Source organism: Macrobrachium rosenbergii, chromosome 3 (genome assembly GCF_040412425.1).
Source record: "Macrobrachium rosenbergii isolate ZJJX-2024 chromosome 3, ASM4041242v1, whole genome shotgun sequence".
Classification (NCBI taxonomy): Eukaryota; Metazoa; Arthropoda; class Malacostraca; order Decapoda; family Palaemonidae; genus Macrobrachium; species Macrobrachium rosenbergii.
The window spans coordinates 76,413,754-76,430,583 of NC_089743.1; the positions used below are offsets into that span (position 1 = coordinate 76,413,754).

Here is a 16,830-nt window from a genome sequence, read left to right on the forward strand (position 1 = left end):
CAGATAGAAAATGGATTGAGTTGGAATCAAGGCAGGTTTCTGAAAATTGATAAAGATGTCCAGCGACTGAGCTAGGCACAGTAACAGATCCTTGGCCCTCCGAATTCCATCGAAAGAGTTGGCTAACATTAGCCAGTCATCTAAATAAAGCAGCACTCTCACTCCTAAAAGGTGACACCATCCCCCTAATGTAGACCTGTATTAGAAATTTTCGGAGACCGTCAAAATAACCTGCACAAATTTAAAACAGCAATTTCAACAACTTTTTTTCTATTTTGCCCCTACACAATAGTATATAAGCTTATAAACTATGCTGTGTAGAGTCCAGTACACAAAATAAAAAGGTAAAAAAAAATTTAAACATGATTTTTTTCTCTCTCTCTCTTTCTCTCTCTCTTATCTTTGAGTGATGCTGAATCTGTTCATGTGGGCCACTGTTCAAAAACTAGTATGTGAGGGTTTACAAGTCGTCCTCCTCCTGCTCTTTCTCTGCCTTGTGTTCTTCCAAGAGGTTGAATGCTGGTGAACTGGTCAGAAGAGGCACTGAGATGGCAGAGGTTCTTCAAAAGGCAACAGCAACACATCAAACTCCTTGTTGGATGAACCTGGCAAACTAACAAAGACTGGCAAACTACTTGCTTATGCTTCCAAGCTGAACAACCAAATTACCATAGAAGAGGATGGTGATGGGCTTGGATGCATGGGGGCTGGGGTCTGAAGAAGCTTTGAAGAAGCTTTGAGTGTACACAGATGAAAAGAATGATTCTCCTTTACAATCACCAGCTGCCAAATTTCTCAAGCTTTTCAGTAAACTCCAGGGGCCTAAAAAACAGATGTGGTCAATGTTGTGGTTCCTAACAGCTCAATGAAGCCATCCCAGATCCTAATCTTGTAGCTTGGTGTTGGGTGTGTGTGGGACTCCTCATCGATGTCATTGTTGTCAGGGTCTTCCTCCTCCATCTCACCAGTGCAACTTCATTAACTACCTTCTGTGAGACACTGGCTGAAAGGCAGGATTGCCACCATCACCCAGCCACTCTCAGTTGTCATCCTTGGGAACGCTGTTGCCTCCCTTTGCGAGCTAGGCACTACATCAAAAGCTTGGACATCAACTAGGCCTTCTTCCCCCTTCAGGATATAGTGCCATGTATGCTGCAAGGTCTGCACGGTGGCATCCTTTCAAGCATCTTTGAAGTTTTAGATGAAGACTTAAGCAAATACCTTCAAAGGTTTCCCATTCCTCTCATGTACAAGCCTTGCTCCTTCTCTTCCTCATCCTTGAACATCACCATTACCTACTCCAGGAATTCCCCTAGTACAGCCATTTGGTTGCAACAATAACATCTCAGTCCATCAGTTGCATTAGTGCAGTCACACTAGGAGGGAAAAACATGGCCCTAATAAGACCTTCATCACCAACCAACTGGGTTACAGCATGAAGAGCAGGCACACTGTCAATGAGAAGGACAGTCTCCACCCAGTGTCCAGCAATACCAAGGTCCTGTATCTGATGACAAACAACCTCCTTACAAAAGTGGTAATGGAACCAATCAGACAATCTTGACAGTGAACCAAGCCTTCACCGAGTGATACCAAATCACTGAAAGACTATCCATTAACCCATGCAGGGCATGGGATTGCTTCACAAGGCCAACTGTGACTGGTTGGACATAGCTACAAGAAGCATTAGCACAAAACAAAGCAGATGCATGTTTGGAAAGCTTTTGACTGGGTAAATTCTTTTACTTTTCGTCAGCCATGGTTTTAGTGGAGAAGGAGCTATAAGTAGGCCAGTTTCATCTGTGATGTAGATTTGACTCAAAACAAGGGTTTTGTTCATCAAGCCTTTGAATGTCTGCTGAAATTTCTCTATTCCCTCCTTGGAAGCATCCATGGTTTTGCCTTGAGCCCTTTCACTGGAGAGCCCATGTTGAACTTTGAACCAAAACAGCCAACCCTTAGATACCCAAACTCCACAAGCCCACAAAACCTGTGAACATTATAGCAGCTGCCTTCAACTCAGCCACGAAACTAAAATGATGTTACTGACGTCATGATGCATTTCTATCAACCACTTAAAACTGATGTTTTATATGATGTTGCTTTTGAGCTAATAAGTCCCTCCCACCCATCCATCCCCCCAACCATTCAATTACCCCCACTTATTCCCCCACAATATCTCTTTGTCAGTGTGATATATAAACAAGTATTATGATCATGTTTTTTCACCCGCACAACAATGCAAATATAATGGAAAGCTTTTTTTCAATCTTATATATTTCATATATATCCATGTACATTTTGGGGATCTGCAGTTGCATTGGTTAATGCCAAGTTACAGATAATGCATAAGGACAGAGTATATGACATCTGAATGATGCCTATAAATTATATTTAGTTAAAATGACGAATAACAAAAGTATCATGAAAACTAAAAGAAATGTCTGTAGTCACGAAGATTCATTCTCGAATCAGCAGACTACTGCAGATGAGTCAACAACTGAGTTTTTCATTTCACTGGTGTAATTTCATTAAAGCTTTTTAAATTATGAAATCTATGAACGTGAAAACACATAAAACAAAGTACAGTAAACCCGCGGGTTCACGTTCACAATTCGCAGACTCACCAATTCACGGATTTCTCTATGGAACATATATACACATTATTTGCAGTAAAATCGCCCATTTGTGGTATTTTTCACTGAAAAATATTCACTAATTACTGTATTTTCATATAATTTTCATGACTAAATGCACTTTTTGTGATAAAAATACTAAAATACTCAGGCACCAAGGTAGTGCTCGAGTTACGATAATTTGCCTTACAATAATTCAATTTTGCTATGGGGATAGCAATAGACAATGATACGACAATATTTAGAAAAAATATTTTTAAATTTCGTGCTAGTGCAGGCAGCAGCACACAATCAGGCAGCGAGAGAGACCAAATTACAATAGAACAACTTCTTTTCCTCCATCTCTTTACCCCATCTTCTAGTTAAAAAGGTAAAAGGGAATGATAAAAGTATTGTTGTTACGTTGTATTCTTACGTAAATGCGTAAAGCCATAAACAACCAAACGAGAAACTCTTGTTTTGCTTATACACTAACCAAATCGGATAACAACAGCTGTTTTGCTTGTATTTCAACCATCATATGGTAGTAAACAATTACCGTAGCTGTTACAAATAACGTTAAGTAGAATAGGACTGATATATTTTTACATTATACCCTTATTCAGTATGGATAAAAGATCGGCAAGGAAATATACTGCTAAATCTAAGCTGCAAGTTGTAGCTGAAGCTGAGAAAACAATGTTCAAGCTGCTAATGACTATGAATTATCGTGCATCGGCAACATGGATGAAACTCAACCGTAAATAGAATTGGAGAGAAAGTATTTTAATCAAATAGAACATGGCATGAAAGAACACATACAGTATTGCTGCTGTTTTCACGGCAATAAAAGATAAACACGTAAAGCTCATATTATGAGGAAATCAAGTGAACATACCAAATGGAATCTTGATATTTTTAACAAAACAAATATGCCCCAAACAGCCAACGTCATCTATTAACCAAAAAAATAGCTAAATTAATTTCAAACGAGACGTATTTAAGTTATATTTCGACTTAAAAACACTTTCTATAATGACAAATACTCTAGCCCCAAATAAATACTGTAAAGTATCTAGAGATTCATTTACACTAACTAAAAGCAACGGCAAAATAAACTTACTGCGTAATCGATTTCCAAACCAAAACATTGATCGCAATTTATAACACAAAAGCAATATAAGAATATATACAATATTATTGTATATACAGTGAAGTAAAGCGTAACATTTTAAAAGATCCATGAAAAAGATGCATATTCATTATGTTGATGCTTGTATAATACAAAATTAATATGTGAGTATGAGAGTACAGACTACAGTGTAATGTAGGTTAGGCTACCGTATATGTAGGTAATATGATATATCATATTGTAGGCTAAGCTAATTCTTGTCTGATATTCAATTTCTCTTTGTACTGAATTATCATAAGTCAGTCTGCATGAATCTCCAGAATTAGCTAATATTAATAATTACTATACCGTATTGTATACAGTCCACAGCCAACTACTACCATCTGGCGCCAACTCATGCTCTGTCCAACCAAAGGTGCCCAAAAGTGCCCAAGAGTGCCCACGGGGCAGCAACTGTAACAAATAGCCAGCATGTACAAAGCTGACATACCCTTTTTCTCTCCTTCTACCTGCTTTATGTTTTTATCCACTTGCTTCCGCACCTGGCTCCCCTCGGTTCCTTCCAATGTCATCGCCAATCTTGTGTCTGGGTTAACAGAAAATTAACTTTACAAAGTGAGTGTTGTGCAGTGGAGGAAGTGATTATCTGGCCCACCAGTTCTTCTAGACCTAAGTCACTGTCATACTCCCCTACACCTGGGAGAAGTCATACTGAATGTTGAAGGGAGGCTGGTGGGAATTACCCCGGGTAACTGCCACCTCAGTTGAACCTGTTGCATATTCCCAGGTATTGACAGACAGCCACTGAAAAGGCGTCTTCATGGAGTTATAGCAGAGGAGGCAGCTATCTGGCCCGTTGGATATCCTAGACCTAAAGTCCCTGTCATACTTCCCTGCTCCTGGGAGAAGAAATACTAGCGGTCCAAGGGAGTCCGAGGGGGTTTGCCCCCAAGTACTTGCTCCCCAGCCGAGCCTGTGATCCAGGTATTGACAGACAGCCACTGGAAAGGCATCTTGATGAAGCAGTGTCTTAATGTGTAGTGTGAGCATCACTCAACAATGGTTGTCTTCCAGAGCACAGGTCTCCAGCCTGCTAGGCTGACACCTCTATTTGGTACCAAGTGCTTGTCCAGTGGTCCATGGAGCATCCAGTGGCCAGCTCCAAGCGCCCAGTGTCCAAAGTGCTTGCTTCGGCTTTGCAGCTACAGTAGTAGTATACCCAAGGGACAAAGAACAAAACCGATTAAACCCAATATCTATTCCTAACACAAACACATTTACGCAGCACACAAACCTTTCCAAATGACATTAGTCAGCATCAAACCCTCTGCACTGAAACACCAAACTGGTTCTTCTCACTAGTCTAAATAGCAGTTTACCGTCAATAATTCCATAAGACTGTATTACTGCCTATTTTCTAGTAAAAACTTAGAAAGATGACACTTCAACTTAACCAAAAGGTGAATGATAAAAAAGATGAAATAATCATGAAAAGCAATACACTGTATTGGTAATGACATCCATTCTTCAACTTAAAGCAAAGACTGATGTGATGACAAACCTGTAGGTAGTAACCTAGGAGAATGTTGTTAGTTCTTCCTTGAAGAGGGATTTCCTCCTGATTAACAAGTAATGAGACCAATAATCCATGAGTAACAATGTTTTTACTCTGTATGACCACAAAAACCTCTTGCATTACTGTGTAAATGCAGTATTGCATTATTAAATGGTAGATCCGTGACTCATCTTTGCATACAACCCAATGAATAACAAACACAAAGCTTTGACCTATTACATCTCCCCAATAAATTCACTGAAGGCTTGAATTTTCAAAGTCAAGAAGGCAAAAATTCAAATCAATTTGCTGTTAATCAAGACTTGGAACTCTAATAGTTCATATTACATGTCTACTTTGTTTAGTGCAGGTGTTATTAACCTTAAATCAATTTAGTGAACTTCAAAATTATTTTTAATGGGCCATGAGCAACTGCATCTGAACCTTTACAAACTAAGGTCTGACTTTTGTACAATATACACTAATCAATTCAATAATTTACAATTCAATTACCTAATTTCAAACACATATCTAAATCTACTAATAACCTTATTTCTAAGAAAAAATTTAGTGTATTAACAACATTGGTGAATTCACATCATCTCTTGACATTGTATTTGTACTGTGTACACAAAATTGCAAAATATTCAAGTCTAAATGCAAATGTACAAAAACATATACTGTATACAAACCTTTGACAATAAACTCGCCAGGAACTGAATATACATGTGTTGAACCATTAACACTATGATCAGAACCATCGCCCCAGTCTATCAACCAAGCAGCTGATGCATTGACTGTTGCACTCACAGTCTGTTTGTACAGGAAAAAAAAAAGAACTTAAAAACATTTGAGTAAAAAAAATTCAAAACCAGCAAAAAACATCATTAAGAGCTATTAGTCTTTATGCTGCATTATATCCAGTAACTAAATCAAAAATCTGTTTCTGTTAACACTCTCTTTGAAGAGATGGCTCTATTGCTTTTTATTTTAATCAGACATAACACTTTCTGTGTTACTTCTTAAAATATAGTCTAGATAAAAACAATGAGTTGCTGCTCCTGCTAATTTTGATATAAAAAATAAAACAAAAATCCTGCTGAAAAAGAAACCATCAAACTGAAAACTGAGTTTCAGTCATGATTAACCTAAGTGATAGAGTGGCTTACAATGTTTTATTTATAGCTAGTTTTTCTACATAGCATGTTTATTTCTGGAATAGGTATATCACAAGAATAAAAAAATCACAAATTTTGAATTAATTTGTATTTTACCTAACATACAAACCTCAGGCCTTTACATTAGGGAAATTCTCCTGCGCAGCTGGAGTACTGGTTATGAAAAAATTCTGCGTAATAGTATCAAGGTATGGTGGAAGAATACACAGCGTCACCCCATGTGGCCAACGAGTGGGCAGGGCCTCATCTTGCTTGACCCCGAAAATCCCATAACACAGCCTGTGATCTTCTAGCCCAGGGAAAACTGAATGAGGGGTGGCTGAGGTGGGCAGTTAATGTAAAGGCCTCAAGTTTGTATGTCAGGAAAAATACAAATTGATTAAAAATTTGTGATTTGTTCCCATATGAATACAAACCTTCGGCCTTTACATTAGGAGACTGACTTACTGGTGGGAGGAAAAGCAAGTAATGACCGATTGTAAGTCAGGCTCACCTGGGCTCACTTCCTGACCATTGTTGGAGTATAGGAAGGAGTTGAAAGCCTCTGACTAAGAGGAGAAAAGGTTTTCCTGGAAGCCAGACATCCGGGCTTTCACCACAAAGGGAATAAGATTCCACAATGCGCCAAGAAGAACAGGAGGATTTGTATCTATTGTAAAACCCACAATATGTTAACTACCTTGATCCATGAAGAGAATACTATTTAAAGAGGGCATTATGGTGTTGTTCTATTTCTGAGATTAGCTCACTGTATGAAAAGTAAAGAAAAGAACGATATCCAACTTACTTGTATCTAGAGAGATCCAAGCTGAAGATTGTCCTCTTCGCTGCTTGCCAGGAGTGGAGAAGGAAAAGAAGGAAATAAAACCATTCACTACATCAACATCCAGGGTAGATACAATAAGCCCACACGGGGCACTGGTAAGTTAGATAACTTGTTGGGCAACCACCACCGGATGCAAGGAAAAAGCTCCAAGGACCTATGAGTGACATCCTTCAGGTAAAAAGAGGTAAAGGTGGTCTGACGATTCCACATACCAGCCCTCAAAACTCCTTGAACTAATAGATTCTTCTTAACAACGATGGAAGGGCCGAGACCCCTGACATCATGAGCCCTAGGCCATAATGGGCTGTCAGCTACATTAGAAGTAGTAGTATATGCACCAGCTGATAACCTCCCGTAGCCAGAAGGAGATGGTATTCTTGGACACTTCCTTCTTGTTCCGGCCAGTACTATCAAAAAGCCTTTGGCATCCAGGTCTGAGGTACTGAGTCCTTTTAAGATAGTAGTGTAGTGCCTAAACTGGACATAAGAGCATTTCACTAGGATCATTACCAACAAAATCTGCAAGGGACAGAATTGGGAAGGACTTGAATCTGTTATCAGGAACCGATGGATTCTAAGTCTCAGCAATGAATTCCGGGAAAAATTCGCAAGACACAAAACTCAGCCTCGAGTGTTTAACCTCAGCAGAGAGGCCATGAAGCTCCCCCACTCTCTTGGAAGATGCTAAGGCCGGTAAAAATACTGTCTTGAGGGTTAAAGCCCTATCTGAAGAACCCTGAAAAGGCTCAAAAGGGGTGAGGGTAAGGCTGCTCAGAAACAGCGTCAAATCCCAGCTAGGAGGTTTGAGTTCCCTAGGGGGACAAGATTGCTCAAAAACTTTGTAAAAGCATAGAATCCCCTTGAGTTAGAGAAACCCACTCCTTTTAGACAAAAGACCAGTCCCAAAGCAGCCCTATAGCCCTTAACGGCAGACACAGAAAGCAGCTTTTCCCTACGTAGCAAATAAATCAGCTACTTGCTGATTACAAATTTCAACTGAAGAGAAACCCTGTTGACGACACCAATCACAGTAGACTGCCCACTTCCCCTGGTACATGGCTGTTGATGATTTCATAAGAGATCTGGACATCACTGATGTTGCCCTGCGAGAAAAGTCTCTTGCTCGCAGGAGATACTGGATAGTCTCCAACCATGAAGAGATAGGGACTTGATGGACTGATGATATCTTCAATGTGAGGCCGACAGTGTAGATTGTGCCAAGGGGGAATCTCTCTCGGAGCTTCTGTCAGCAGAGTTAGAAGGTCTGGGTACCACTCAGCGTGTGGCCACAAGGGAGCTACCAAAGTCATCCTGAGGTTCCAGGAAGACAGTACCCTGTTGATTATCTGCCGAATCAGGCAAAAGGGTGGAAAAGCATAAACGTCCAGGTTGTCCCACGGATGTTGAAGGGTGTCTTCCACCGCTGCCCAAAGATCCGCAACTACTGAAAAGAATACTTCCAGTTTCCTGTTGAAATGGGTAGCGAACAGATCCACTATTGGTGTCACCTAAAGGAGAAACAGCCTTTCTGCCACTTCTTGGTGCAATGACCACTCTATCACCTTTTGCCTGGAATTTACCTGGCTGACAGAACCACCGAAGTGGTTTACAGCCCACTGATGTAACTGGACTGTCAATTTGTGAAGATAGTAAGAGACTAGCCCTCTGCTTGTTTATATAAGCCCCTACTGTGGTGTTGTCAGACATCATGACCACAGAATGACCTGCTACCTGATTCTGAAACTCCTGAAGGGCTAAAAAGGCTGCTTTCAGCTCCAAGACGTTGATGTGAAGATACTTTTCTTCTGGGCTCCAAACTCCAGAAATCAAAAGATCCTCCATATGAGGGCCCCACCCCTCGGTCAAGGCATCCAAGAAGAGAAGGATCTTTGGAAGAGGAGCATGAAAGGCACCCCTATGGTCAGGTTTCTGCCGTCCGGCCAATGAAGAATTAGAATTTATTTCTCGTGATAGAAATTCACTTCTCGCTATAATGTGGTTCGGATTCCCCAATAAGCTGTAGGTCCCGTTGCTAGGTAACCAATTGGTTCTTAGCCACGTAAAATAAGTCTAATCCTTCGGGCCAGCCCTAGGAGAGCTGTTAATCAGCTCAGTGGTCTGGTTAAACAAAGGTATACTTAACTTTTTCTGCCGTCCAGCCACCATGCCAAGTCCTGTCTCACCTCCCAAGAAAGAGTGACGTGGAAGAATGGAGAATCCCTCACCAGGGACCAAAACTCTTTCAATCTCCACTGTAAAGAGCAGAGGTGAAGTCAGCCATGAGGGGCAAGCATCTCTAAAGATGACAGGTGACCTAGAACGACGTGCTACTGACATGCAGGCTGTTTCCGTTTCGATAAGAATGACCTCACGACCGTCTTGAACTTATCTATTCTCGGATCTGAAGGCACTTCGACACAACTGTGTTTATCAACATACCCAGGTAAAGGGTCCTTTGGCTGGGAACAAGATTCGACTTCTCCATATTTATCACACATCCCAGGCTGAGACAAAACTGAAGAAGATGGTCTCTGTGCTGGGTCAACTTTACCCGAGAACTTGCTAGTACCAGCCAGTTGTCTAGGTACCTGAGAATGCGAATCCCTTGGGAATGACCCCAAGTCGAGATTAGAGTGAACACCCTCATGAACACCTAAGGGGTGGTCAAGAGGTCAAAGCAATGAACCTTGAACTGACAAACTGTCTCTCCCAAAACGAAGCCCAGGACCCTTTGAGATGACTGGTGAATTGGGATCTGGAAATAGGCATCTTTCACGTCTATTGTCAACATGAAGTTGTTCTGTCTGATGGCAGCTAGAACTGTATGGGGGAGTTTCCATTTTGAAAAGTCTTCCTGATGAACAAAGTCAGAGTTGACAGGTGCCTGACGACTTCTCTACCGGGAAAACTTGACTGTAGAAACACATGGAAGGATACTTCACTACTTCCACAGCTCCCTTCTCCATCATCTCCCTTAATTCATTTCGGAGAGCCAGATCCTTTGGCGAGCCTGGAAGGTATGTCCTCTGATGGAGAGGACGATCTGTGAGAGGACGACGAAAGTTGAAAGGGAGTAGAAATCCTACCTGAAGAATATCTACTATCCAATCTTCTGCTCCAAGTTGCTGCCAAGTTGCCCAATGGCTCATCAGGCACCCCACCAACGGTAGCAGGTGGGGAGGGATGCCCTCTCTAGCACTTCCCTCACCTAGCTCTACCTCTGCCTCCAGCTGTGCAGTAGAATTTTCCCGATGTAAAGACCAAAAGTTTGTATTCGTATGGGAACAAACATTTTTAATTAATATTGTACTCTCACCAGGCATGGCAAATTGTCAATCTGATTTAATGTATGCTAATTCCAGTGCCTAAACCCATGATTTTCACAATGTAAACATGATGTTTTGTATCACACATTGACAATATGTCACTGATTATTGTAGGCATATGTATATGTAAAGACTGGAGAACAACATACGGCATGAAATGATGCAAATAAAACAAATAAAGCAAAAGAACACTTACCTGTCCCTTGGTGTAAGTTGTGTTGCTCAAAGTAATGACTATTGTTCCACTGCCTGGTACTGTATTCCACACTGTATAAAGTACCTCACTAGTTCCCCCACAAATGGTTCCATCTGAGCACTGTGAAGTGCAGTTGCTTACAGTTGTCAGAGCTAAATATAAAAAAAAGCTCTTAATTTCTAAACATGACATTTTTATAATAAAATAGTTTTATATATACTTACCCAGTAATTACATAGCTATTAGTTTCTTTTAACCGGCAGCACAAAATTTTGAAATTGTGGGTCACGCTAGTTTGTTTTGGTTATGGCGACGTGCCCCGCCCACTTTCGGGTGTAAGAGAAGGTACAACATAGCAAAGAGCTTCAACTTGTTTATGCCCTTATGTTCAAGGGTGGGGAGGTGGGTGGGCTCCAATTACGTAATTACTGGGTAAGTATCGTTTTGGATATCTGTCGTACCTGGGCGGGGATGGCCAGTGGTAGCTTCTGTTAAGGATTTGGCTGACTAATTGCTGGCCTTTGAAAATGTGTGTCCAGGCAGATGGCCTTTATGTTGACGTTGGTATTTTCTGCGGTTAGATACAGCGGGTATCTGACACGCTCATTTTGTGCCTTCCGATCATGGCCAAGATGCATGGGGACAACATGACAGATTGATGGAAGCTTTGTTATATCTGTGGATTCAGAAGGTGTGGTTCTTCGAACATTTAACCCAACGGTGACGTCACGCTTCAAGGGAGGGGTTATTACATGAATGTGTGCATACGTGCACTCTCTAGTGTGTATATTATAGAGGAGCCAAACAATGGGTATTCACTTCGATTTGTGGCTAGTGTGATCGCTCGTTTGAGCTGTGTAAGTAAATAAGAACAGCCACTTGGAGGGGCAGCTTCTCAATGGGCCATAGAATGAATTCTGGTTGGGTCCTGTGAGGACATATATACTGGAAATGGTGTTCTTTTTTTTAACATACTATATGACATTTATTTTGGTCTAGAGTAATCATGACCTTTTTATTTTGTTTGGTGACCAGGTTGTTAGTCACTAGTATTGGTTAGTCTAGAATCATTAATTCCATTAACTGTGAGCCTGAGTTTCCTCTAGTTATGACTTCCATTTTCATGGGGTATCAGAAATGATATTTTTAATGATAAAATAAAGTTTTGTTCATACTTACCTGGCAGATATATATATAGCTGTATTCTCCGAAGGTCCGACAGAATTTCAAATTTCATGCACACGCAGTGGCTTCCAGTCAGGTGGTTAGTACCCATTCCCGCAGCTGGGAGGCGGGTATCAGGAACCATTCCCATTTTCTATTCAGATTTTCTAACGCCACTGTCTCCTGAGGGGAGGGAGGAGGGCAATATAAATATATATATCTGCCAGGTAAGTATGAACAAACTTTTTTTATCATTAAAATATCATTTTGTTCATGAGACTTACCTGCCAGATATATATATAGCTGAATACCACCTTTGGAGGGGGTAGAGACAGCCAAGAATTAGGAAAAACCAATTATTGGTAAAATTATTTTGGTTCATTATCTGATAGCGTAGCTGACTGAGTGGTTACTGTCACTCTAGTCTGCTTCTGCTTTACTAGAGACCCCAGCGAGGTAGTGACCTATATAGCTGGCGACTTCTAGATGATCTGTCAACGGGGCGTGACCACAATGTGACTAGATCATAGCCCATACAAAGAGGACAAAAAGAGCATTACTAACCACCTAACCAACACCTAAAGCGTTAGTTTGCAAAGGATTGGGAAGACTGCCTCCAGTAGTCGACCCAACAACCACAAAAACACAATTAAAAAAGGGATAGGATCAGAGTTACCCCTTGTCCCCAAGGTTGCTGAAGCAGCAATGTATGGTCCCAGCGAAAAGCAATTTTCGTATGCTACCTAAACATCTTGCCAAGAGTGTGAGGCAAACACCGAATTGACTTCGCCAAAATGTGGCACTAAAATGTCACTGAGTACCATATTTTCTTGAACGCCATGGGTATGGCAACTGCCCTCACCTCGTGAGCGTTAACTCTCAACAACTTGAAGTTGGAGTTGTCACAACTAGAGTGTGCGTTAATGACGTCCCTAATGAAGAATGCCAGTGCATTCTTCGACATAGGTTTAACTGGTTGCCTCACAGAACACCATAAAACATCCAATGGACCACGAGTGTCCTGTGTTCTTTTAAGGTAGTACTTGAGCTCTAACTGGACATAGAACTCCCTCAGGTTCTGTCCAATAAGGTCTGCTAAACCTTTAATTTCAAAGTGTCTAGGCCAAGGGTTAGAAGACCTATCATTCTTAGCCAAGAACTTAGGGCTTAAAGAATAGACAGCATTGTGTTCCTTGAAGCCCACATGACGGCCTCGAACTTCTCTCACTCTCTTCGCGCGAGGAATGCCGTTTCGAGTAACATCCTTAAGAGATGCAGAGTGAGAGGCTCCAAAAGACTAAACATCAAAAACTTGAGCATTACGTCCAAGTTCCAAGCAGGGGAAATCAGCTGAGGAACCTTGGACGTCTTGAAAGAGCTCGTAAGATCGTGGAGGTCCTTATTGTCAGACAAAGCTAATCCTCTGTGTCTGAATACAATCGAAAGCATGCTCGATAACACTTGATAGTCGGAACTGCTATATCGAGTTTTTTCTCTTAAGTAAAGGAGAAAATCCGCAACCTGGCTCACAGTGATAGAGGAAGAGGAAAAGCCCTTCTTTCTACACCAACCTTTGAAGGTTGCTCACTTCGCTAGATATATCCTTTAGATGAAGAACTTGGCTCTAGCGATGGCCTGTGCCACCTGGCCAGAAAAACCCCTTCGCTCTGACCAAGTTTCGATGGTCTGAAAGCAGTCAGGTTCAGAGCGGGAGATTCAAAGATATCTCGTGAAGTGGGTTTGTATGAGCAGGTCTGCTCTCATAGGAAGGGTCCTCGAACGCCTACCAACCAGAAGAGAAACTCCGAGAACCAGTGGTTCGAAGGCCAAAAGCGTGGGGATGAGAGTCATCATCGTCCCTTGTGAGGCCGCGAACTTGCGTATGACTTCTCCCAGAATTTAGAACGGGAAAAAAGGCATAAACATCTATTCCTGTCCAATCCCCAGGGAAGAGCAACTATCGCAACTGCCCAGGGTCAGTACAGATGAGCTTTATAGAGGGAGCCTCGCTGTTCTTGAGGTCGTGAAAAAATCCACAAGATGGCGACCCCAAAATTTCCAAAAATCTTGGCAAACCTCCTGATGAAGGGTCCATTCCTTCGCAGGAGTTGATGGCGCCAACAGAGCAGGTCTGCTCGAACATTTTCGACCTCTGCAACAAAACTTGTGAGAATCGGAAATGTTGCGAGCATAGGCTCAAAGAATAATCTCTCTTGCAAGGCTGAACAGGGAACAAGTAGTATTGTCCGGTTGCTAGAACTACACGATTGCAAACTTGGACCTCGAAGAATTGGCGAGAGCTAAAAGATAGCGCCAAATCTTTGAAGTCGATGTGCCAGGACACCTGTTCCTCTCTCAGGTTCCTAACACTTCCTCCCTCTAGTGTTGCCCCCAACCTGTTGAAGACCACGGAAAACAACACTAGGTTGGGGTTCAGAAGCTGAGGGAGATCCCTTTCTGCAATTCCGTTGGATCGAGCCACCACCACAGATCCTCTTTATATAAGGAAGAATTCTCAATTCCTCTTTCAAGTCTTCCTTGCTTTGTCAGTTCTCCAACAAAAGAACTGAAGAGGCCTGAGATGCAGACTCCCAGAAAACAAACTTCTCCAGCGAGAAATGGTCCCCAGCAGACTCATTCCTTCCTTCACCTAGCATGTTTCCTTTTCCAAGAAGGCCCGAAACTTTTCGTACATAGAAGTTGCCGTTCTTGCCCACGGAGACGCTATAAAAGCCGCTGAATAGATCTGAATTCCCAGACACAATGGACAGTGATCAGCTGGACTTCTCACAGACCAGAAGTCCCAGGGACTTCACGAGTTGCAGAGTCAACTGAAGGTCCCAGATTTTCCGGCTTCGACGACGCTCGAATCAACCAGTCGTCCAAGTAGAGTGAGATCCTGACGTGCGACAGATGCAACTGCATCGCAACGCGTTTTCATGAGACGGTAAACACCCTCGAGCAAAATGACGCCAACAGCATCTGGTGTTCCCAGGCGGTCAACCATCCAGAATACTGACCAGACCCAACGTTGCTTAACTTCGCTGATCGGACGAGAAGCGGTGTTTTCAATCGTGGTATGGCCGTTGTGCAGAGTCCAAAGCAGAGAGCCCTGAACTGGTACGTCTAGTCCCCAAGACAACCTGAGATACTTCACCGAACGTGGATGAATTGGGGCGTGAAGATAAGTATCTTGAGATCCAAAGATACCATCAATCCCCGGGATGAAGGGCTCCTAGTATTGACTGCCCGAGGTCTCCATCTTGAACTTTTCCTTCCGGACCAAGTTGTTCGACCTGTTGACGTCCAAGACGGGTCTCAGCCTACTGAAAGTTTCGGGACTAAAACAATCTGTAGTAAAAATCCCGGGAACACCGAGTCAAAGATCTGTTCCACTGCTCTCCGCTCGAACATCTGTTCGAGCAGGTCAAACAATTTTCTGTTTGACAGGAAGGCAGTTGGGAAACAAAAACAAAAAGAGGAGACAGGAAGGGAATCAAAGTAACCTCTCTAACAGTAGGAGGGACCAAACGTCTGCCCCTCACTCTTTTCCAGGCTTGTGCAAAAGAAGCCTGGTTGCAAAGGGAGTCTGGAGATGAAGGGAGTCACTTGCTACCTCTCTTGGAAGTGACATTCCTTCGGGAAAAAACTCTCTCTCGTGGTGTGGGTCTCGTGTTGCTTCCCATGGAAGCCCCTTTTGTTATGCAAACATTTAGCTTTCGTTTACTTTTTGTATCTGAGATCGAAAGCGCAAGCGTTATGAAGGAGATGCAGTTTGAATGTCGATAACTTTAGTTTTGAGAAAACGATATTTTTGCTTCTCTGTGTATTTATTTGCTTGCCGATACACAGTTGATGTTTTTATGACATAATGAAAAGCCAAAAATAGACCTGCAAAAGTAATATAACTTCGCTAAATGAAGCTAAATGAAGCGAGTGTCAAAACACGGCTGAGGTTGGCCAGCGCGACGTTTTACTTAGTCAAGCTCTGAGCTGCTACTGACTGACTGCCACTGACTGCCTTGCGGCATTCCTGTCTTTAAGCTGATGCGTACTATGTCCACAGGGTTGCCATAGATCGCATTAGATATTATTTCATAGCTAAAAGGAAATTACCACCGATATACTGACAATATCATTACATTATATGAAAATGTAATTTGACTATGATAGGTTACTGTTTTGTTTATAACTTCTAACTGTGGCGAACTTTTAAATAAAACTTTCTGAGAAGATAGTCAGGATATGTATGATGCCATATAAAATATCCCAGAAAATTTTATTTCCGATTTTTCGTCAAACGCTCCCTTAAGACAAAGACAACTGCGAAGGTGGAGAGAGGCCGACGTTGAAAAGTCTCAGGAAACAGATCCTTAAGAAAAAGCCAGAGTCTGATAATCAGAGGAAGAAGAAGACGAAAGAAGTTTCTCTTCATACAAAGGCTGTGACGAAAGAGGATGTTCTTCCGCAGCTGGTGGTCTTGAGTGAGTGGTGAAAGTAGTTCCGATTCGCCGATACGTAGCGGGAACTCCAGCGAAATGAAGAAGTCGTCAACTAGAGTATGTATAGTAAACATAAAAAAAATGTGAACGCTTCCGCGATTAGCGTGTCATCCTTGCGCAAAAGAGCCATGCTAATCTTCTCTGTATCGTTCCACTAGTATATGTACTGCCGAAGCAAGTACTGGCTAAATTAAGAAGGACATCAAATGTTGAAGCGGTAGTTGTGCGACATGATGAACAACTGGAGCGGTGTCAACACAAGACTTGAAGCTATCGGCGAAGCCCGAGCGCTGAGCGTCATGGCGTGACGCCAGCGAGGGCTCCGTGGCAAGTACT

General features: G+C 42.1%; 1 protein-coding gene, 1 non-coding gene and 1 pseudogene across 3 annotated transcripts in view; all 3 read right to left on the reverse strand.

The window, feature by feature from the left end:
* Nucleotides 1–16,830, reverse strand: part of LOC136825907 (polycystin family receptor for egg jelly-like) — a 237,431-nt gene that overhangs the window by 204,447 nt on the left and 16,154 nt on the right. For both annotated transcript variants that reach the window (XM_067082800.1, XM_067082799.1), the window contains exons 3-4: nt 10,829–10,980; nt 5,995–6,115 (exon numbers count right to left, since the gene is read on the reverse strand). In XM_067082800.1, the coding sequence (XP_066938901.1) occupies nt 5,995–6,115; nt 10,829–10,980 (273 nt within the window). The remainder of the gene's footprint in view (nt 1–5,994; nt 6,116–10,828; nt 10,981–16,830) is intronic.
* LOC136828914 (5S ribosomal RNA) lies at nt 14,963–15,083 on the reverse strand (annotated as a pseudogene).
* Nucleotides 16,571–16,676, reverse strand: LOC136828992 (U6 spliceosomal RNA). Its single transcript, XR_010850277.1, has one exon. It is a non-coding gene; the product is annotated as a U6 spliceosomal RNA (small nuclear RNA).